The 23,926-nt window shown below is 41.2% G+C and overlaps 1 protein-coding gene across 2 annotated transcripts in view; it reads right to left on the bottom strand.

The window, feature by feature from the left end:
* Positions 1-9,808: 9,808 nt before the first annotated feature.
* SVOPL (SVOP like) overlaps positions 9,809-23,926 on the bottom strand; it is a 70,719-nt gene continuing 56,601 nt past the window's right edge. For both annotated transcript variants that reach the window (XM_086689103.1, XM_086689111.1), the window contains 2 exons: positions 11,050-11,163; positions 9,809-10,618 (listed from right to left, as the gene is read on the bottom strand). In XM_086689103.1, coding sequence (XP_086545229.1) covers positions 10,607-10,618; positions 11,050-11,163 — 126 coding nt within the window. In that variant the 3' untranslated portion in view covers positions 9,809-10,606. The remainder of the gene's footprint in view (positions 10,619-11,049; positions 11,164-23,926) is intronic.

The raw sequence follows: 23,926 nt of genomic DNA, 5'->3' as shown, positions 1-23,926 counted from the left end.
GCTGTCCAGTTCTCCCAGCACCATTTGTTAAAGAGACTGTCTTTTTTCCATTGGATGTTCTTTCCTGCTTTGTCAAAGATGAGTTGGCCATACGTTTGTGGGTCTAGTTCTGGGGTTTCTATTCTATTCCATTGGTCTATGTGTCTGTTTTTGTGCCAATACCATGCTGTCTTGATGATGACAGCTTTGTAGTAGAGGCTAAAGTCTGGGATTGTGATGCCTCCTGCTTTGGTCTTCTTCTTCAAAATTACTTTGGCTATTCGGGGCCTTTTGTGGTTCCATATGAATTTTAGGATTGCTTGTTCTAGTTTCGAGAAGAATGCTGGTGCAATTTTGATTGGGATTGCATTGAATGTGTAGATAGCTTTGGGTAGTATTGACATTTTGACAATATTTATTCTTCCAATCCATGAGCAGGGAATGTCTTTCCAGTTCTTTAAATCTTCTTCAATTACCTTCATAAGCTTTCTATAGTTTTCAGCATACAGATCCTTTACATCTTTGGTTAGATTTATTCCTAGGTATTTTATGCTTCTTGGTGCAATTGTGAATGGGATCAGTTTCTTTATTTGTCTTTCTGTTGCTTCATTGTTAGTGTATAAGAATGCGACTGATTTCTGTACATTGATTTTGTATCCTGCAACTTTGCTGAATTCATGTATCAGTTCTAGCAGACTTTTGGTGGAGTCTATCGGATTTTCCATGTATAATATCATGTCATCTGCAAAGAGCGAAAGCTTGACTTCATCTTTGCCAATTTGGATGCCTTTGATTTCCTTTTGTTGTCTGATTGCTGATGCTAGAACTTCCAGCACTATGTTAAACAACAGCGGTGAGAGTGGGCATCCCTGTCGTGTTCCTGATCTCAGGGAAAAAGCTCTCAGTTTTTCCCCGTTGAGGATGATGTTAGCTGTGGGCTTTTCATAAATGGCTTTTATGATCTTTAAGTATGTTCCTTCTATCCCGACTTTCTCAAGGGTTTTTATTAAGAAAGGGTGCTGGATTTTGTCAAAGGCCTTTTCTGCATCGATTGACAGGATCATATGGTTTTTCTCTTTTTTTTTGTTAATGTGATGTATCACATGGATTCATTTGCGAATGTTGAACCAGTCCTGCATCCCAGGAATGAATCCCACTTGATCATGGTGAATAATTCTTTTTATATGCCGTTGAATTCGATTTGCTAGTATCTTATTGAGAATTTTTGCATCCATATTCATCAGGGATATTGGCCTGTAGTTCTCTTTTTTTACTGGGTCTCTGTCTGGTTTAGGAATCAAAGTAATACTGGCTTCATAGAATGAGTCTGGAAGTTTTCCTTCCCTTTCGATTTCTTGGAATATCTTGAGAAGGATAGGTATTATCTCTGCTTTAAACGTCTGGTAGAACTCCCCTGGGAAGCCATCTGGTCCTGGACTCTTATTTGTTGGGAGATTTTTGATAACCGATTCAATTTCTTCGCTGGTGATGAGTCTGTTCAAGCTTTCTATTTCCTCCTGATTGAGTTTTGGAAGAGTGTGGGTGTTCAGGAATTTGTCCATTTCTTCCAGGTTGTCCAATTTGTTGGCATATAATTTTTCATAGTATTCCCTGATAATTGTTTGTATCTCTGAGGGATTGGTTGTAATAATTCCATTTTCATTCATGATTTTATCTATTTGGGTCATCTCCCTTTTCTTTTTGAGAAGCCTGGCTAGAGGTTTGTCAATTTTGTTTATTTTTTCAAAAAACCAACTCTTGGTTTCGTTGATCTGCTCTACAGTTTTTTTAGATTCTATATTGTTTATTTCTGCTCTGATCTTTATTATTTCTCTTCTTCTGCTGGGTTTAGGCTGCCTTTGCTGTTCTGCTTCTATTTCCTTTAGGTATGCTGTTAGATTTTGTATTTGGGATTTTTCTTGTTTCTTGAGATAGGCCTGGATTGCAATGTATTTTCCTCTCAGGACTGCCTTCGCTGAGTCCCAAAGCGTTTGGATTGTTGTATTTTCATTTTCGTTTGTTTCCATATATTTTTTAATTTCTTCTCGAATTGCCTGGTTGACCCACTCATTCGTTAGTAGGGTGTTCTTTAACCTCCATGCTTTTGGAGGTTTTCCAGACTTTTTTCTGTGGTGTGTTAAAGTCCCCTGCAATGACCACATTCTTATCAGTAAGGTTGCTTATGTTTATGAGTAATTGTTTTATATATTTGGGCGCTCCGGTATTCGGCGCATAGACATTTATAATTGTTAGCTCTTCCTGATGGATAGACCCTGTCACTATTATATAATGTCCTTCTTCATCTCTTGTTAGAGCCTTTAATTTAAAGTCTAGTTTGTCTGATATAAGTATGGCTACTCCAGCTTTCTTTTGGCTTCCAGTAGCATGATAAATAGTTCTCCATCCCCTCACTCTCAATCTGAAGGTGTCCTCAGGTCTAAAATGAGTCTCTTGTAGACAGCAAATAGATGGGTCTCGTTTTTTTATCCATTCTGATACCCTATGTCTTTTGGTTGGCGCATTTAATCCATTTACATTCAGTGTTATTATAGAAAGATATGGGTTTAGAGTCGTTGTGATGTTCTGTATGTTTTATGCTTGTAGTGATGTCTCTGGTACTTTGTCTCACAGGGTCCCCCTTAGGATCTCTTGTAGGGCTGGTTTAGTGGTGACAAATTCCTTCAGTTTTTGTTTGGGAAGACCTTTATCTCTCCTTCTATTCTAAATGACAGACTTGCTGGATAAAGGATTCTCGGCTGCATATTTTTTCTGTCTAGCACACTGAAAATCTCGTGCCAATTCTTTCTGGCCTGCCAAGTTTCAAAAGAGAGATCAGTCACGAGTCTTATAGGTCTCCCTTTATATGTGAGGGCACGTTTACCCCTTGCTGCTTTCAGAATTTTCTCTTTATCCTTGTATTTTGCCAGTTTCACTATGATATGTCGTGCAGAAGATCGATTCAAGTTACATCTGAAGGGAGTTCTCTGTGCCTCTTGGATTTCAATGCCTTTTTCCTTCCCCAGTTCAGGGAAGTTCTCAGCTATTATTTCTTCAAGGACCCCTTCAGCACCTTTCCCTCTCTCTTCCTCCTCTGGGATACCAATTATGCGTATATTATTTCTTTTTAGTGTATCACTTAGTTCTCTAATTTTCCCCTCATACTCCTGGATTTTTTTATCTCTCTTTTTCTCAGCTCCCTCTTTTTCCATAACTTTATCTTCTAGTTCACCTATTGTCTCTTCTGCCTCTCCAATCCGAGCCGTGGTGGTTTCCATTTTGTTATGCATTTCGTTTAAAGCGTTTTTCAGCTCCTCATGACTGTTCCTTAGTCCCTTGATCTCTGTAGCAAGAGATTCTCTGCTGTCAGCTATACTGTTTTCAAGCCCAGCGATTAATTTTATGACTATTATTCTAAATTCACTTTCTGTTATATTATTTAAATCCTTTTTGATCAGCTCATTAGCTGTTGTTATTTCCTGGAGATTCTTCTGAGGGGAATTCTTCCGCTTGGTCATTTTGGATAGTCCCTGGCGTGGTGAGGACCTGCAGGGCACTTCCCCTGTGCTGTGGTGTATAACTGGAGTTCGTGGGTGGAGCCGCAGTCAGACCTGATGTCTGCCCCCAGCCCACCGCTGGGGCCACAGTCAGACTGGTGTGTGCCTTCTCTTCCCCTCTCCTAGGGGCGGGATTCACTGTGGGGTGGGGTGGGGTGGCCTGTCTGGGCTACTTGCACACTGCCAGGCTTGTGATGCTGGGGATCTGGCGTCTTAGCTGGGGTGGGTAGGCAAGGTGCACAGGGGCAGGAGGGGCAGGCTTAGCTTGCTTCTCCTTAGGTGATCCACTTTAGGAGGGGCCCTGTGGCAGCAGGAGGGAGTCAGATCCGCTGCCGGAGGTTTGGCTCCGCAGAAGCGCAGAGTTGGGTGTTTGCGTGGAGCCAGCAAGTTCCCTGGCAGGAACTGGTTCTCTTTGGGATTTTGGCTGGGGGATGGGCGGGGGAGATGGCGCTGGCGAGCGCCTTTGTTCCCCACCAATCTGAGCTGTGTCGTCAGGGGGCTCAGCAGCTCTCCTTCCCTTTGTCCTCCAGCCTTCCCGCTTTCTGAGCAGAGCTGTTAACTTATGACCTCCCAGACGCTAAGTCGCGCTTGCTGTCGGAAAACAGTCCGTCAGGCCCCTCCGCTTTTTGCAAGCCAGACTCGGGGGCTCTGCTTGGCCGGCGAGCCGCCCCTCCGCCCCGGCTCCCTCCCGCCAGTCCGTGGAGCGCGCACCGCCTCGCCGCCCTTCCTACCCTCTTCCGTGGGCCTCTCGTCTGTGCTTGGCTCCGGCGACTCCGTTCTGCTAATCCTCTGGCGGTTTTCTGGGTTATTTAGGCAGGTGTAGGTGGAATCTAAGTGATCAGCAGGACGCGCGGTGAGCCCAGCGTCCTCCTACACCGCCATCTTCCCTCTCCCATTCCGGAAACAATTTTTTTTTAATTTTTTTAATGTTTATTTTTGAGAGAGTGGGGGAGGGGCAGGGACAGAGGGAGTCACAGAAGCCAAAGCAGGCTCCAGGCTCGGAGCTGTCAGCACAGAGCCTGATGCGCTCAAGCCCATGAACCCTGAGATCATGACCTGAGCCAAAGTCAGATACTTAACCAAATGAGCCACTCAGGCGCCCCTGGAAACAATGCTTAAGGAGACATACCATAAACCATAATTATTGTTGAAAAGTTTATTTGTAAACTTTTATATCTAGTTAATGATGAGGGAGCATAAGCCAAGGGGAAGTTTCCAAAGGGATTTTCATATGCTAAAGAAGCCTTACAGGATAACTGAGGCTTAGCTATTTTCAAGCTAAGGTGGTTTTTCCCCCTAGCAAAGCATTAAGACAGTAGGGAGTTGCCAGAGAAATGTTCTACTCACCCTGCCTCAAATATTTGTCACTGGGCTGCAGGTTACAAAGAAATTTTACTTTCCATTTCCTTCTTGCCTTTGTTCCCCACATCACTATGGAGGGGAAAGTGATATTAGGGCTCTAGGAAACTGAGTCCATAGGTTTCTGGAGATCAGGCTATTGATAAGATTGCCTTTTTTCTTGTAATTTACTAAGCCATTTGTAAACTGATGGAGATTCCTGTCCTGTGTGACTGTTTGCTTCCCCTTTCCCTGGGCAGCCAGGAGTGCCTGAGGAATATCACACATATCCCACCAGGGCAGGGTAGGAGTTGGGGATATTCCAGCTTCTACTTTGCTCTCAGCTTGCCTTATGCTCCTTCATCAGTTGATGTAGTTGTTCTTTAGATTACTCATGAGACATTGAACAGCTAACCATCACCTTAAGTTATCTTTCTTGCTGACAAATTCTCTAACAGAAAACATGACCTTATTTGACTTTGAGTAAACTAGATAGAATACAAGTCCTATGTCTATATTATATTTAATATTGGTAACTCTAAAGACTTGTATGTTTTAATTAAGACAACGAAATTAGCTTTAAAAAAAAAAAAACAAAGATTATCCTAGTTCGCTTGAACTTGAAAAACATTTGGGTTAGTTTCTGTATTTCAGAGAGTATATTTGATTTATATAAATACTTGTTTTTAAGCAACTTAAAGCTCTTTGCAAATTAATTTTGGCACTGCCCTCTGAAGGTAGAAAAAAATCACATCTATAACATTTTTAGACATGTATGTATATGCACATATATGTACACATATATAAACATACAGATGCAAACGGATCCCCACTAATTTATAAATAATTGGATCCAAATTGTCTTTTTTTTTTTTTTAATTTTTTTTTCAACGTTTATTTATTTTTGGGACAGAGAGAGACAGAGCATGAACGGGGGAGGGGCAGAGAGAGAGGGAGACACAGAATCGGAAACAGGCTCCAGGCTCTGAGCCATCAGCCCAGAGCCCGACGCGGGGCTCGAACTCACAGACTGCGAGATCGTGACCTGGCTGAAGTCGGACGCTTAACCGACTGCGCCACCCAGGCGCCCCCCAAATTGTCTTTCTAGCAGATAGAATAAATTTACCTGATCAGATGGCTCAAACTTTTTACTAGTATTTCTGGAGAAGACTTAAAAGATTTTTCACTTACCTAATTTCTAGACTTAAAGTAAGAATTGCAATCCCTGAGGATTGCATTCCAAAGAGGTGGCCCTAGATGTTTCCTAGAAAAGATGGGTTAGGACATTTACATCTCAAAGGCACAGAGAAAGAATGCAAGTTCCTCTAAGAGAATCTTTGTTGCCTAAGACCAGAATTTTTACAGAATCAACAAGACTTTTGAGATTAATAGAGGAGGTTTGGGAATTGGTAAAAAGAGGGGTGGCCTTTTTCTGTTCTTGTAAAGACTCAGTTTGTAAGACAAAGATAGTTGTTTATAATTCCTCAAAGAGTTGGGTTGCACCCTGAATGCTATTAAGGAAGGGGCTGACCTACCTATCCAACTACTTTATCTTCAATTTGCTCTTTTGTATCTGGGAGATTATCTCCAACTAAGAGAAATCAGAAGATTTCTGTGTTCTTGATTTAGAACTATTTGTCTTTGGAGCCCTATCTCACAACCAAGATCATGACCTGAGTCAAAACCAACAGTACAATGCTTAACCAACTAAGCCATCCAGGCACCCCATTATTTGGCCAACTTCTGACCATAGGGTACTGATGAGGTTTTGGGGTGATGGTGGGGTTTGGAGCTGACAGTGAAGAAAGAATTCTTGAAGACATCTTTGGTGCAAAAAGGTGATTTTATTAAGGCACAGGGACAGGACCCATGGACCGAAAGAGCTGTGTAGAATGACTAGTTATACACTATGGACTTGGGGGCGATAAAGTCAAAAGGTAAGTTTCCAAGGAGACTTTAATATGCTCAAGACTCACAGATTACTGGAGGCCCAGCTATTATCAAGCTAAGATGGTTTGTCCCTCTAGCAAGGCATTAACATTAAGACAGTAGGGAGTTCCTAGGATTGCCTTTTTCTTGTAAACTGGTGGAGACTCCTACCAGTTTAACTGTTTGGTTATTTTGTCCTTTTCTGGTTTGGGTAGCCAGCAATGTCCAAGGAATGTCATACATATCCCACCTGGGGTGGAGGAAGGGGGTGCTGGGCAGGGGAGGCGGGGGGCAGGGAGGGGGGGAAGGGGAGAGGCTAACTTGTACTTGGCCTTCAGCCTCCCTTATGCTCCCTCATCAGTACCATGGAGTTCCATTTTAAAAAGGTCTTTGAATTATCAATGAGCACAAATAGTAAATATTCCTTGCAGTATTGAACCACCCCAGAAGACTCACTCTTCACCAGCTTCAGCCAATTTTCCAAGGATCTCACTTGGTAAGTGTTTCCATCAATTTTAGCCTCCCCTTGGTTGTTTAAGGGAATAACTGATAGTTGTTTACAAGAGAAGCCCTCAGGGTCCCATCAACCCTAGCCTACGGGGAGGGGGGGTGCGGGGCAGAGGTCCCTCCTTTGAGTAGATAAGGAGGCATATAGATTTGATAAAATCTTCAAGAACAATCTTTTTTCCAGTGTCACAGTTGATTGCACCAATTTGTGGTTCTGTGCTTTAATGGACCCCCCCAGGATGAGTGCAACAGAGGAGGCCCAGCTGTTGTCTTAGGTTTCTGGCTTTGGAGCTGCTGCAGTTTTAAGGCCACCAAAGTCAAGGACGCTTGTTTATGGCCCAGTGGTCTCTTCAGAGTGGAAAGGCAATTCAGGTAATGGATTAGTAGACTGAGTACTCAGGTAAAGGAAGATCGAAGGGGTTGTAGATGTCCCATGGTCTTAGAGTCTTTTAGGTAACTCTTGTGTCTGTTTAACTTCTCATTAACCTTTTTCACTGAATCAATGAATGTATTTTGGAATTTTGGAGACTTCTGCATACCAATTAAAATAGGTATCCCATCCTGGTTGTTGATAAGGGAACCCTTCCTTTCAAGTGCACTTCTAGTCAGTAGATTGAGCTTCCAAGACCACACTTCTTAGACATTAAGTAGGTGGGCTGGAAGGTAAAGCACTCAGTTCTGAGATTTGAACATCTTATTCCTTTAAGCCTTGGGTTTCTCTGAGCCAAATTAATACCTAAGAGGGATGTACCGGAAGGTTAGGATTTTGTGGTGTTTTCTATGTACCTTGTTGCACAGAGTTTTTTTTCTTGAGGTTGCTAAGTGACCTAGTGTTTGTTCTGTGACCAATATGTCCTTGCATGGAGTCTGGGCACACTGGCCACTTCAATCTAACATCTTTAAGTGCTCAATCCCCCACCTACCAACTTTGCACCTTTAGCTTCCAAGATTCTTATTAGCAGTGGCTTTTAATAGTCCAACTTGTGCCTATTTCCATTGTGTTGTGCCATTGGTTAGAAGAGGTCAAATTTCTTATTTCCCCACATCTCCCAGAAGTTTATGCAATGGATATACCTCCAAGCTTTAGGAGTTCCCTAACTGCTGCCTCTCTTTGCAGATTCCCACTATAATTGTCTGGAACCTTTCTGGGAACTATATTTTAATATATACATATTTTTACATATCATCATATATAAATATATATTTTTAAACCTATAGTTTGTTTAGATCAGAGAGCTGCACTCAAAGCCTGGAGTGACTCATCCACAGCCTTTGGTTTTGACTAGAGCAACAGAGAACTCAAAGTGTTTAGCAGGTTCCTTGCCTGTGTGTTTCATTGTCCCACAAGCCATTAGCAGTCAGCTTCAGATTATCCTCATTGCCAAAATCAGTTAAAAATGATTAAAGAAGAGGGGCACCTGGGTGCCTCAGTCGACTAAGCTTCCAACTTTGGCTCAGGTCATGATCTGATGGTCTGTGGGTTTGAGCCCTGCGTTGAGCTCTGTGCTGACAGCTCAGAGCCTGGAGCCTGCTTCAGATTCTGTGTCTCCCTCTCTCTCTGCCCCTCCCCTGCTCACACTCTGTCTCTCTCTCCTTCAAAAATAAATATTTAAAAATATATGTTTAAAAAAATGATTTAAGAAGACAACATAGGTGATTCAAACAAACCTTATCTGATGCTTTATGAAGCAGGCAATGTCCACTCCCAAGAGTCCAGAGACCTGCAACCTGGGCCAGAAGGCAGGAAACTTTTATAGGATTAAAAGATAAGGAAGAAAGTAAGCGGCCACAGTTGGCTTGGTGCCAGCTGACTGAACACACTATTTCTGGTCAAGTGGAACATTTACAGGGACATGAAAGTTATCTAAATTTCAGTTTGCTGATTAGGCACCCTAGGCAGGAGCTGCTTCCTCTTGGGCCTAAAAATTTATTTCAGCTATGACCTGTTAGCCAAATTTAACCTATGGCCATCTTTTCAATAGTCTGAGAGCTAGCAATGCTTTTTACATTTTTAAACATTACTTAAATGTTTTTATTTACTTCTGAGAGAGTAAGAGCTAACGGGAGGGGGCAGAGAGAGGGAGGGAGAGACAATCCCAAGCAGGATCCACACCGTCAGTGCAGAGCCCAGTGTGGGGCTCGAACTCACGAACTGTGAGATCATGACCTGAGCTGAAATTGAGTTGGACATTTAACCGACTGAACCACTCAGGCACCCCTTTGCATTTTTTAAGGCTAGTGGAGTGTTGGGGGTGTGTGAGAGAGACCATGTTTAGCTCACAGAGTCTTAAATACTGTCTGGCCCTTGACAGGAAAAGTTTCCTGACTTTAAGCTATTTGTGCCTCTTGTTCAAATAGGGGTGACTTGCACCCTTATGGAAGCAGGGGTATAAACAGCAGGGGTATTACTGTTTGGTAATACAGTGATACTTGATTCTAGTTGCAGTGAGTTCTTTTTTCCCCTGCAGAGGGGGGATAGGAGGAATTGATGAGCCAAGCCATAGGGTCCCCAGTTTTAGAGGTGTCCACAGTAAGCCTGAATAGCAATCGACGAATCTAAATGTAAAAGCCTTCGGTGTTTTCTTTCCACACCATACCTAACCTACTAAAGTGATATGCACAGGTGTGATGTCCTGCGTAAAGCAGTTGCTTAACAAGGGGCAAATGGTGACATGATGTCAGAGAGCTTGCTGCACTTTCATTTTTTTAAATCTCATCATGGGAATCAAAGATTCTCCCATAAAGTAATGAAATTAGAATACAAACAGAATGGGAAAAAATAGTGTATTCCCAGCTTCTTCCTAATTATATACAAGACTCATACTCATTTAAGCATATTTTATAAATAAGCAAATTTCATCAACATGGAGACAATTTAAATGCTCGTTTTTGCCGTAAAGTTGGTGACTGTTGTGAAAGGCTTAATGATACAACCTCAAGTTCATGCCTTAGCTACAAAATTTCAGTCCAACTTTTGCTATAAACCTCATGGGAGAATATCAAGTATATATGCGCTTTCTCTGAGAAACTTTACTTCCCCCTGCCCATCTCCCATAGACCTACCTTTCCCATCTTTGAAGTATATTTTTACAAAAGTTCTCTGTAGTCTCCCAAAAAAGACAGGAATATAAAATTAACCCACCTCATTCTCATGTGCCTTATTTTTCAGAAATACATAATCAGTTTCTTAATTACCAAGTAGCATACAGAAATTAAACCAGGTCTTTAAAACTGTGCCACAGCTCTTTGTAAACACAAAATGCATTTTTCTTCTCCGGTAGACATTGGTTTGCAGGTCTTCATTTAATTTGCTGGAATAAGAAGTGATTTAGTAGATCAATACATTTAATAAAAAGGCTTCTCCATTCATCCTTAGCTGTCAGACACTAGAAACTAGTAATAGATGATTTCTTAATAAACTTACAATGAATTAAGAGCTTCGCATTTACCTTTGCGTACCTGGTAATGGCAATGGTAGTTTTATAGTTGTTATTTTAGTGGAATACAGACATTATTCAGGGAAAATCACACCACACTATCGTCTTTGAAGAGTTTAGCAAAGGTTTGGAGTGAATAATTGGTTACTCTAGCTTCAGTGCTGCTCAAAGTTACATGCAACACCATTGTGTTAGTACACACTTGGATGTCATGTCTACTTCAAAGAATTTCCATGCTCCAAGGTCATTTCCTTTGGTCAAAAGGTGGTAGCTGAGAATACTTAAGAGATTTCTGCATCACTTACCTGTAGAGCTCGTCCTTTGGTCTCAATGGGGAGAGTAAAGGCAGAAATGGCACATACAATGCAGACTGATGAGAAAAGACACAGGGCCCCCAGGAAGGATGCGCTCATAAGAACCTGCAAGTCACAAGGAATGACTCCATTTATTGTGTCCCAGTCACTTGTCAGCTGATTTTTTTTTATGTCAGAGGGGAAATCATCTCTCCACAGACATGAATGAATGTCTTTTGCAGCCATTCTGTAAATTGTGCCTTCCCGACGCCTCAGGTGAGTTATTTATTTGGGCCCAGCTACTGCAGGCATTTTGTGTGATTCTGTGAGTGGGGACTGACATAAGCATGTACTGGCCAGGTCAGACCTCTCTGCACCCACTCCTCCGGCATCTCCAGAGCAAACCAGTACCTAGGGAAGGTAAAAAGATCTGGTTTTCCCACACTCTCATACCAGTTTAGTTTGCTCAACCTCTAGTTCATTTTATGCAGAACTCCCTCTGCCAAACATCCACTTGTCCCCTTCAGTTCTGACAGGATGAATTAAGGAAAAAGGTTTTGGAGATGTAATCTGTAGTGTCTGGAAAGATGACATGTGTATCTATGTTCATGATGTTTCATGTGTGACAAAACTGGTGTTCATTTTTCCACATTCAGAATGAATTTCTACCAATTTGTACACAACCTTTGGCTGAGATCATGCTGTGTTACTAGCTAGTAACATTACCATTTCCTACATCCCTTAACCCAGGGCTGCCTGAAGTTGCAAAACCTAACTGCTCTCCTAGCTAGGACCAGAGGCAACTGCATTTTGGGTTTGGGGGGGTTTTGTTTTGTTTTGTTTTTAGCTTCCCTACAGAGAAACCGTGCTGGGCTTCCTAACAGGGCTCTAGCCACCTAGTAGATGTGAGTGGATAGTCTTCCAGTAAGTTCCTTTCTGCCTAAAGTCAATTTCTCTTGTTTGGAACCAAGAACCCTAATGCCTGATTATAAAAATAATTTGAGAATTCTGTTACAATGTGGATTTCCAGGCCCCCCTTTGATGTACTGTATCAAAAAGAAAGATCTATTCATCTCTACTTCTAAAATCCAGCCCAGAACAGGAACAAAGAGGGACATTACACAGTGATAAAAGGTTTAGTCAATGAGGCAACAATTTTGAAGGTTTACGTACCAAAAAGCTTCAAAATATATTCAGTAAAAACTGAATGGAGATCTAGATAGATCCACATACAGTTGGAAACTTCAAGACTGTCCTCCCTCAACAATTGATAGAACTACTAGGCAGAAAATGGAGGCTATAGAAGAACTTCATGACACCATCAACCAACAGGGTCTAACTGACATTTACAGGACACCTTACCCAACAGCAGCAAAGTACATATTCTTTTCTGCCCCTGCAACATTCACCAAGATAGACCATGTTCTGCAGCATAAAATGAACCTAAAAGATTTAAAATCCTAGAATGTGTTCTGACTAAAAGGGTATCAAACTGAAATAACAGAAATATAACAGCAAAATCTCCACTTCTAATCCATGGGTCAAATCTCAAAAATAAAAACAACAAAGAATATTAAATGTGTGAGACACAACTAATAGCGACAAAAAATTAAAAAATAGGAATAAATAAGAAATGTGTAGGACGTATATGAAGAAAATTGTAACTAAAGAATATGTAAAATTGAGTAAATCTAGTTCTTAGAAAATTGTGAAAGTATACTTCTCAAAGTCATCTGTAATTCTAATGGATTCTCAATCCAAATTCCAGTAAGATTTTTTTTTTTTTTTAGTCAATTTAGGGGAAAAAATTGACCCTAAGATTTCTTGGAAACAATTAACATGCAAGGAAAATCTGGAAATTTCTGAGAACAAATGCAAGTGAGAGAATCTGAGGGAAGTCACCAGCCTAAGTGGTAATAACGTCTAACCATGAGCAGTGTGATACTGGTGCCAAAATAGAATCCAGTATGGAAGCGGGGGTTTCCAACAATGGAGTCATGGTAAATCAACTGAGAATAGCCAGACAAAAGGATGATTAGTGGCCCCGGGAACAACTAGCTAGCCATTGTTGATTTTTAAAGCTGAATTCTTACCTCAGGCCTTAAGCAGAAATAAATTGTGAAAAGATCAAAGAATTTAATGTTTTAGATGAAAACACTGAAAGCTGTTAAACTGGTAGTATATTGGAAATATTTTTAGAAATAATGCATGAATGATGAAGGCCAAATAAACATGATACAAAACATTAACTCTAGAAGTGAAAATACTTGGTAAATTGACTACATAAAAATTTAAAATTTTGCAATATGTAGATATATGTGTAGATAGATGGAGAGTTTGTGTATGTGTGTTTATATATGAGCCTAGGTACATATATACTCACATATATGTACACATGTACATAGACAAGTTACAACATTTGATAACTGCTGGTAGCCCATCACCCCTTCCCTCCTATTCTTCCAATTTCCTTTTTTTTTAATGAAACCAGGAAGACAATGACTATAAAACCTAACAAAAATAAAATACATACACACAAAACCCCAACTGCCCTCTCAAGTGTATTGATTCAAAAATTGTAAATAAGTACCAGTAAATAAAACCTAGTAGTTCACTAACAAAACACTGGCTAAGTGGACCTTCGCTGCTATCCCCTGCACCACGGTGTGGAAGTTCTCCCCACCCACTCCTGCTCCCTCCCTCATTTGCCCTGCCAGGTGTTCCCCAACAAGTCTCTTGCACATTGAATTCTCTGTTAGCATCAGCTTTCCCAAAGACTGAAACTATTTCAGTAAAATAGTTGGATACAAAATCAATATAAAAAATAAATTCAGGAGCACCTGGCTGGCTCAGAGGAGCATGTGACTCTTGATATTGGGGTCATGAGTTCAAACCCCATGTTGGGTATAGAGATTACTTAAATAATAAAAAATAAATGCATTTTCTATATTAAAACATTCAAAAAAAATTTTTTAACTTGTATTCTTTTTTGACAGAGTGCAAGTGGGGACAGGCAGAGAGAGAGGGAGACACAGAATTGGAAGCAGTCTCCAGGCTCTGAGCTGCCAACACAGCGCCCGATGCAGGGCTCCAACCCATGAACTGTGAGATCATGACGTGAGATCATGACCTGAGCCGAGAGTAGGACGCTCAACCAACTAAGCCACGCAGGTGTGCCCCTCAAAAAATGTTTTGATGCCTACTACATGCCAGGTACTGGAGGAGCTAGAAATACAAAAGATAGTAAAACAAGCCCATATTGTCCCCACAGGGCTTAAAGTGTTGGAAGAGAGAGATTTTGAATAGCCTGGCAAAACAAATCAGCAATTATAATCTGACAATCTGAAGGAAAATTTCAAGGGGTCATAAAAGCTCACAGCAGAGAGACCAGACTTAATTTAAGGCATCAGGGAGGGCTTTTCTGAGCAGAGAATCCCAGCTTACTGGAAGTGGAGACAGGGTGGAAAGGGAGAGGGTTTCCAGTCCATGGGAATAGCAAGTGAGAGAATCCCAGAAGGCGGTAACTGTGGTAATCAACTACAAACACCAGATTGCTTATAGCTAGGTAAATGGGTATGAGCACAAGGTTGGGAGCCTTAGTGGTGGAATCTTGTAAACCAAGTTGAGGATCTGGGTCTTCGCCTAAGAGGAAGGGCAAGACAATAAAGGATTATAAACAAAAGAACACAGATCAACATGGATACAGGGAGGAGAGGAAGTTGAAGGAGAGTAAGAGCTTGCAGAATAGTCCGGATGCTATCTTGGCAGCCCAGTGAGGTGAGGGTAGTTTGAACCAGAGTGGTGCAGGTGGTGAAAAAGGAGGGAAGGTGAATTATGCAGGATCTACTAGGAGGCTAAATCCACATGGTTGGGGATTGAATAGTTGGGGAGGGTGAAGGTAGTGAAGACCAGGTTGGAAAGTGACAACATTCACTGATGGGGACTGTGTAAGAGGAATGGGTTTGGGAAAGATATCCTGAGTATGATTTTGAGACATTTGAGTGGAAATGCCCAGGAGGTGATTACATTCATGAATCCGGAGTTCAGAAGAAAGACCTAGTCCAGAGATACAAAGTTGGGGTTCATGAGCAAATGACTGGTAACTAAAATCATAAAAATGGGTGAAATCACCTACATGGAGATAGATTATAAAAAGATGAGGGTCTAAAATTGAGCACTGAGAATCCTCAACAATAGAGAAAAAGCAGAGGAAGATCAATCACAAGTTGAGAAGGAACAGCTGGAGATGCAGGAGAAAACCCAAAGTGTGCCAGGTGATGGATGCCAAGGGAAGAGGTAGCCATCAGTGTTTACAGTGAGGGAGAAGTCAAGTGTGATGGGAGATTAAAACAAAGTTTGAATTTAGAGACATGGTCATCATCAGAGACACCATCAAGAATCATTTTGGTGGAGTAGGGATGGCTGCAGCAGGTCTGGGGGGCAAGGGAATGAGTGGGGACAGGAAGTGAGGACAGTGTAGGAAAAGAACCCATTCAAGTAGTTTGGCTGGAAAGAGAAGGAAAGAAAGTCAATGGGGGTGAGTTTACCGTTTGTAAGCTATGGAATCGTAAGTACATTAAATGTTGACTTGAGGGGCATCTGGATGGCTCAGTCAGTTAAGCATCCAACTTCAGCTCAGGTCATGATCCCATGGCATGTGAGTTTGAGCCCTGCATCAGGCTCTGTGCTGATAGCTCAGATCTTGGAGCTTGCTTCAGATTTTGTCTCCCTCTCTCTCTGACCCTCCCCCACTTGTGCTCTGTCTCTCAATTATAAATAAACATTTAAAAAAATTTTTTTAAATAAATGTTGACTGGAAGCATTCCATCTGGAGGGATAGACTAGAATCACAATACAGATGCGATTATAAATTTGAAAAACTCAAGAGGCTCGAATGAAAAACCATCTTGAATGCATTCAGTGAGCTGGCTGTTTGCAAATCAACAGCTTTTCCAAATACAAATAACTTAGAATGCAAGACTAGAATTTATAATGAAAGCAAATAATCTATTCACAATAACAATGAAAAGCCTTAAAATGCCTAAGAATAAATTTAACAAGATATGCAGGAGCTCTTTGAAGAAACACTAACATGTTAGCAAGGAACAGCATAGAACAAACATTGAACAAATTGACACAAACTCTGCTCTTAGGAAGATAATACCAAGGGGGAAGAAAAGTCCATTTTTTCCTAAATTAATGGATACATTTAATGAATTAATCATTAAAATCTTAATAGGATTTGGACAGGCAAGGGAGGCACATTGTAATTAAATGATTCTGAGGCTTATCTGAGAAAAAAGAACAATTAGGTGGGGCCTAGGCAGCCAGTTTTGAAAATGTACTATAAATATTCAACTAATAAGAATATGACAATGACGAAACCAGACAGATTAATGGACTAAAATAGTTAGGCTAGAAATAGACCAAGAAATTGTGGAAATGTAAGCAAATAGACATTTCTAATCCAGGAGTAAAAAATAGGTTATTAACTCAAGTGTGTAGGGACCACTGGCCTTCCATCTAGGGAATCATAAAGCTGTTTGCTGCATTAGGCCTCCTACTGCCATATCCCAATGGCCTGGGAGAGGACAAGTCAGGGATTTCTTGATCGGAACCAGGGATGCTTTTAAACACTTTTATATGCATGCTATACTTCAATAAAATGCTTATGAATCCTCTCCCCCAAAATGAGAAGTCCACAGAGTACGGGCAAGGAGACGTGTATTTTCACAATCCTAATCACAGAACACAGAAGTTGTAAAGAAAATACTGATAAATTTGTCTGTGAACTTACAGTTTCTGTACAAAGCAAGAACATAAATAAGAATGAAAAACAAATGGAAAATTGGGACAAATATTTACAATATGCCGGAAAAATGGTTAAAATCCTTCATGTATGAAGGACTCACCAATCAAGGATTTAAAACTGAATTGGATGGGAAGGACCCTGAATGGACAAGCTAAAAAAGATAAAATACCCAATTAAAATGCGCAAAGAACATTCAGTTTCATTACTCGTCAAAGAAATGCTAAATATAATAACAAAGATCATTTATTGCCAGTGAGACTAGCAAATATGACAAAGACTGACAAAGCCAGTTGGCAAATCTGTGAAGCAGCAAGACCTTACTCACCAGTGCAACATTCCCAAGGAGAGTTTTAGCACAATGTGTCAAAATGGAAAATGAGCAGACCCCTTGACCTACTTACCATTCCAATTCCTAGGAATTTATCCTAAAGAGATAATCCCAAAGTTAGATAAAAATGCAAACGTGAGGACGCTCATTACTGTTATTTATGATAGAAAAATTTCAATAGTCTAGACCTTTAACAATATAGAACCAATAAAGTAATTGGAAATTTACTTTTGGAATATGCATACAAGGGTCTATTTTTCAGCATCAACAGAGAGCTTGACTTTTATTCATATGAAAAAAATGTCTGCAATGTATTGTTGCATACAAAAAGCAGACTACAAAATGTATGTTGTTATCAACCTAAAAAGTTCCCATTCAAGATGGCAACATAGGAGGATCCTGAAAGCACCTCCTCTGTGGACAGACTGAATCTACAGCTAAATAGGAAACCATTTCCTCTGAAAGAAACACAAAAACTAGCCGAGCAACTCCTAAGCGTAAGGTAAACAAGAAAAAAATCCACATCAAAACAGTAGGAGAGGCTGAGACACAATCTTGCCATAAACCCCACCCCTGGTGCAGCCACCACAATCAGGAAGGAACTTAGAACTCCAAGCTTCTCCCTGAGGACCTAAGGGTTTGAATCCCGCATCTGGCACCCCAACTTTTAAGACCTGTGCCTGAGAGATGAGCCCCCACAACAACCAGCTTTGAAAGCCAATGAATGGGCTTGTATCCATGAGATCCACACAGCCACATCAAACTGAGAAACAGTTCTTAAAGGGCTCACATGAACTCACCTGGCTACCTACCCCTCCCTCCCACCTATCCCCTCTCTCCCTCCCCCACCAACTGCCACCCTCCCACACCCCCACCCAGGATACAGAGGCAACACACTGAAACACATCCAGTCTTTTTGTGAAAGAGGCCTATTTTCTTCTCTTAAAGCATCACCCTGATAGGCAAGCATCTACTTGAACACACAACGAGGAATTTACTGAAATATTCTCCAAATATGGAGGCCAGCAGTTGCCAGCTTTACATCCTCCCTCGACCTTGCTCCAGATCTCTGGTATCTCCAAGGAAGGAGCTTGTGCACATGTCTGGTGCCCTAGTTTTTGTGGCTACTGCCCAGGAGACATCTGATCACCTGTCTCCGATGGCCAGCAGGGCTGAAGTTTATGGGTCCACAGGAATATAACAAGCAAACAGTTCCTGTACTGTAACCAGCTACACTACAGGAGACAGCAGTGGAAAGCCAGCACACAGAAACTCTGTCTGTCTGGATTTCTGGAAAAGAGGCCAATTAGCTGATCTTTATAGCTGTAGCCTGTGGTCAGGTATCTAACTACATACACATTTAGGGGCCAACTGTAATCCTCCCCAGACCCTTCAGAGGGTGAGTGCCATCTTCTCCCTCTGGCTCACTTCAGGTCACCAGCATCTCCCGGAAAGGAGCTTAAACATATGTCTGCCCCCAGTTTTGGTGCCACCCAGGGGCACCCCTTGGTCATCTGGTTCTGGTGGCCAGCAGAACTTCTATTCATTGGTCCCATAAGACCACAACAGACAGAAACAGTTGCCAACTGGCTGCCTGCCCTCTGACCCCACCCAGAGCACAGCGCAGGCACAGCCGACTGAAACATAGCAAACACACAACCGGGTCTTTCTGTAAAGAGGCCGATTCATTTATCTTCAAGGTGTGGCCTGAGGGGCAGACTTCCACATACATTTAGGGGCTGACTACACCACTCTCAAGAGAAGCAGTACCAGCTTCACACTTTCCCTCTGCCCCACCCCATAAAGTAGCAAAAAAACCCCTCCACTAATCTGTGAATGGATACTCAAAATAAAAAGATGTTAAGTGTGACATCAAAAACATAAAATGGGTAAAAAAATGGATGCCTACAAATGAGTTCAAACTTAAACTGTCATCAACTTAAAATAGACTGTTGTATCTATACAAGGTCTTACATAAGCCTCATGGTTACCATAAAGCAATAACCTAGAGTAGATACACAAAAGATTAAGAATCCAAGCAAACCTCTACAGAAAATGATCAAGTCACAAAGGGAAAGCAAGAGAAGAAGAAGAAGAACAAAGCCAGAAAACAATGAACAAAATGGTAGTAAGTGCATACGTATCAATAATTACTTTAAATGTAGGACTAAATTCTTTAATCAGAAGGCACAGAGTGGCTGCATGGCTACAAAAACAAGACCCATCTCAATGTTGTGTATAAGAGACTTACTTCAGATGTAAAAATGCAAACAGACTCAAAGCAAAGGGATGCAAAATTATATTCCATGCAAATAGAAACAAAAAGAAAGCTGCGGTACCTATATTTTATCAGACAAAATAGCCTTTAAGACAAAGACTGTGAAAGACAAAGGCAATACAAAATGATAATGGGATCAATTCAACAAAAATGACAGAGCACTTATATTCATGTACCCAACAGAGAGGCACCTAAATATACAAAGCAAATACTAACACACCAAAGGGAGAAATAAGTAGCAATAATATGAGACTTTAATACCACACTTTGATCGATGGATAGATTGTCCAACCAGAAAATCAATAAGGAAACATTGGTCTTAAATGACATGTTAGACCAGATGGACTCAACATATATACAGATTCCATCCAAAAGCAACAGAATACACCTTTTTCTCAAGGATACATGGAATGTTCTCCAGAATAGATAATAAATGTGTTAGACCACAAAACAAGTCTTAATAAACTTAAGAAGACTGAACTTCTATCAAGTACCCTTTGCCCCAGTAGTATGAAACTAGAAATTAATTACAAGAAGAAACTGGAAAATTCACAATTATGTTGAAATTGAACAACACGTTGCTGAACAGCCAAGGAGTCAAAGAAGAAATCAAAGGAGAAATAAAAAAATACCGTGAGATAAATGAAAATAGAAATGCAACATACTAAAACTTATGGATACATAAAAAGCCATTCTAAGAGGGAAGTTCATAGTGATAAAGCCTATTTCAGGAATAAAGATCTCACCTAAAAAACTTAACTTTATACCACAAGGACCTAGAAAAAGAACAAATGAAGCCTAAAGTTAATAAAAGGTAGGAAATTGGGGCTCGGTCAGTTAAGTGTCTGACTTCGGCTCAGGTCATGATCTCGCAGTTCGTGAGTTAGAGCCCCATATTGGGCTCTGTGCTGAGCTCAGAGCCTAGAACCTGCTTCAGGCTCTGTGTCCCTCTCTCTCTGCTTCTCCCCACTCTCACTCCCACTCTCACTCTGTCTCTCACTCTCTCTCACTCTGTCTCTGTCTCCCCACTCTCTCTCAAAAATAAATACACATTAAAAAAAATAGAATGTAGGAAATAACAATGATCAAAGTGGAAATAAATGGACACTAAAGAGACAATAGAAAAGATCAATAAAACTAAGAGCTATTTTGGTAAAAAAAAAAAAAAAAAAAAAAAAAAAAAAAGATAATCCTTCAGCTAGACTCATCAAGAAGAGAGAGGACTCAAATCAGAAATGAAAGAGGAAATGTTACAACTAATGCCACAGAAATACAAAGTATCATAACAGACTATTATGAACAATTATATCAACAAATTGGACAACTTAAAAGAAATGGACAAATTCCCAGAAATATACCATCTACTAAGACTGAATCATGAAGAAATAGAAAATGTGGGTGTGCCTGGGTGGCTCAGTCAGTTAAGCACCTGACTCTTCATTTCAGCTGAGGTCATGATGTCACGGTTCATGAGCTCAAGCCTCATATTAGTCTCTGTGCTGACAACATGGAGCCTGCTTGGGATCCTCTCTCTGCCCCTCTCCTGCTCATGCTCTCTCTTTCTGAATATAAATAAATAAACCTTAAAAAAAAAAATAGAAAATCTGAACAGGTAAATTACTAGCAAGGAGATTAAATCAGTAATCAAAAAATTCCCAACAAACCCAAGTCCAAGACCATTGGCTACACTGGTGAATTCTGCAAACACTTAAAGAATCAATACCAATCCTTCTCAAGTTCCTTCAAAACATATAAGAGGGAACACTTCCAAACTCATTTTACAAGGCCAGCATCACCCTGATACCTAAGCCCAAATCTTTAATGTTTATTTATTTATTTTCAGAGAGAGAACACCTGGGTGAACAGGGGAGGAGCAGAGAAACAGGGAGAGACAGGATCCCAAGCAGGTGCCCCTAGACCACTATCTTAAATCATACACAAAAATCAACTCAACTCAACCTAACGCAAAATTCATCATGTCACCTCCCTGCTTAAAACCCTTCAATTATTTCCCACTACTCCTCAGAAAAAAATCCCAACTCCTCAATATGCCTGTCAGGCACTTTCTCTCCCTGCACATCTCTCCCCTTAATTCAGCACAGCTATTTTCTGTTCCTGGAACACCCCAGTCTCGGCTGCATCTCCAGGCCCTTGCACCACCAGGCATCCTACTTGAAATGCTATTTCTCTTTGTAAGTTGTCAACTTCTCATATTCCAGGTTTCAACTCCATTGTCACCTTCCCCGAGAGGTTTTGCCTGCCACCCCTTCGATTATCAAATTACCTCCACAGCACTTATATCATCTGAAATTATCATAATTATTTCATATTTGTAAATTCCCAACTTGAGAGGAAGCCTCTCGAGAGCAAGAATCTTGGGGTGGGTGTTCTGCCAAGCGTTAACAGTAGGCTTTCCCTGGAAAAGTCCCACGGCTACCATATGCTAATTTCCATACTACACTACCACCAAGAGTAATTTCAAGGTCCACCGTGACCACAACCAGCTTGTAAAATTTCCTGAAAACTTAACAGTTCACTTTCACAAGCCAGAGCAGGCCAGCTCCAGCCCCACCACTGGAAACTTGTCTGACTTATTTACTGCTACAAATAAATAAAACTAGAATGATGCCAGGCACAGAGCCAAGTGTGTAGTAACTGGTGATGGGGTGTTGAGTTGGAATAAAATAAGTCTCAATTCTGTCAGATATAGATGGTAGCTAATTGAGTCCTTTTTTTTTTTTTTTTTTGCCAGCTGCCAAACTGTTTCTAGAATTTGCAGACAATTATTTTGGAGTCAGCTTGTTGAGTGGGTCATTACAAGAGGTTCCTAAGTGAGGAGCAACAGGAGGAGGAAGAGGAGGAGGCAAGAGTGAGGGGAGTGAAAAGGGAAGGGGGAAGAGGAAGAATTAAGTGCAAGTAAAGCTTGTCTCCTGGTTGGTATTTTCCCGGTTGATGCCCGTGCTTCTCAGCAGGCGGTCCACAGACCAATCCCATCAGCTTTGCTCTGGGGACTTGTTACAACTACTGTAGTGGTCCCACAGACCAGCATCTATCTCTGGCCGGAATCTAGCAATCTTCTTGTTACCGAGTTACTCGTAATTCTGACACACAGTGAAGTTTGAGAACCACGTCCAAGGGAAGGCTGACAGATTATGAGCTCATTAGAGCGACACGAAGACCTCACTGGAAGCAGCTCACCCCACCCCAAATGCAGGCACATATCCTAGGAGTGGATTCTAACTTCCCATTCCAGATCTGTTAAGAAAGCAAAACATTCCAATTGTATCGTGATTGAAATACCGGACTTAAAAGTATTTTTGTGATTGAGAAACATTTGTTTGAATATTTAGCATTTTGGCCTTATTAGTGATCATTGTTACTATTAGGTAGCATTAATTATTTACTATGTGTCATAGTGCTTTCCATGTGTTAATCTCATTTGATGCTCAGAACAAATCTATGTGGTAGGTGCTATCATTGATCTTTATTTTACAAATGAGGGGGACAGATATAGAGACGAGTGACTTAAGTATAAAAAGCTGTGACCCTCTGGCTGCAGGACGCTAAGCAGACCAGAGCCTTATGGCCCCAGAAGACTCAGTCCCAGTAGGCAATCTTTCCTGGTCCACAAAACCACTAAAAGCCATGTGGTCTCTAGGGTAAATACCCACAAATACCCAGAAAACCTCTTTCAAGTGGTTGAAAAACAGACTCAATTTCTAATGAAGGCTTGGAAAATAAACTATACCTTGGCCTGATCATCCAGAAACAGGATTAATAATTTACTTCTGTGTTTCACCACTATGTTCTTTTCTGAAAATTGTGAAGTCGTCAGTATAACAGAACTTTGAAAATCACTAGACAAAAGCTGCCCTCATTTTTCCTTAAGATGAGTGGAAAAAGCACTCCCAAAATAGCTTAAAACACACAAACAATTTTATAGCAAATACATGAGACAGAATGCTCAGCCCGCAACAACCTCCTTTCTTTGAAAACTGCATTTCCCCCAGCTGCATTTGTAGGTAACCTTGACTCCTGGTCACAACTGATTTAGCTCAAGTATGAACATCTGACCAGACATGACTACTGACAGTCCCTTTCTACGGATGCAGAGAGAGTGCATCAGTGTCTTCTGGTGGCTGGATCTAAGGGTCTACGTTTGAGATTCATGGGATGGCCGTGTACACAGGCAAGCATAGTACTGGTCTTCAGGGAGAGTGGGGTAAATCCTGAATGCTCAGAAAGGCAAAGGAGTGACTATGGGCCCAGATGGACATGAGGAGGAGAGGGCCTGAGTCCCTGTTACCACCGCTGCCTGGATCAGACTCTCCCAGGGCCTAGCCTCACTCCTGTCATTTTGCTGCAGTCAGCTTGGGTGGATTTCCATTTCTGTGGCCAAAAGAGAAGGACCAGTGCAGATGAGCCAGCTGTTTAGCCCTCTGAAGAAACATTACCATGTGTAGCACCATAT

This window comes from Puma concolor, chromosome A2 (genome assembly GCF_028749965.1).
Source record: "Puma concolor isolate L17-30 chromosome A2, mPumCon1.1.hap2, whole genome shotgun sequence".
NCBI lineage: Eukaryota > Metazoa > Chordata > Mammalia > Carnivora > Felidae > Puma > Puma concolor.
This window is presented reverse-complemented; position numbering and strand designations above follow the sequence as displayed.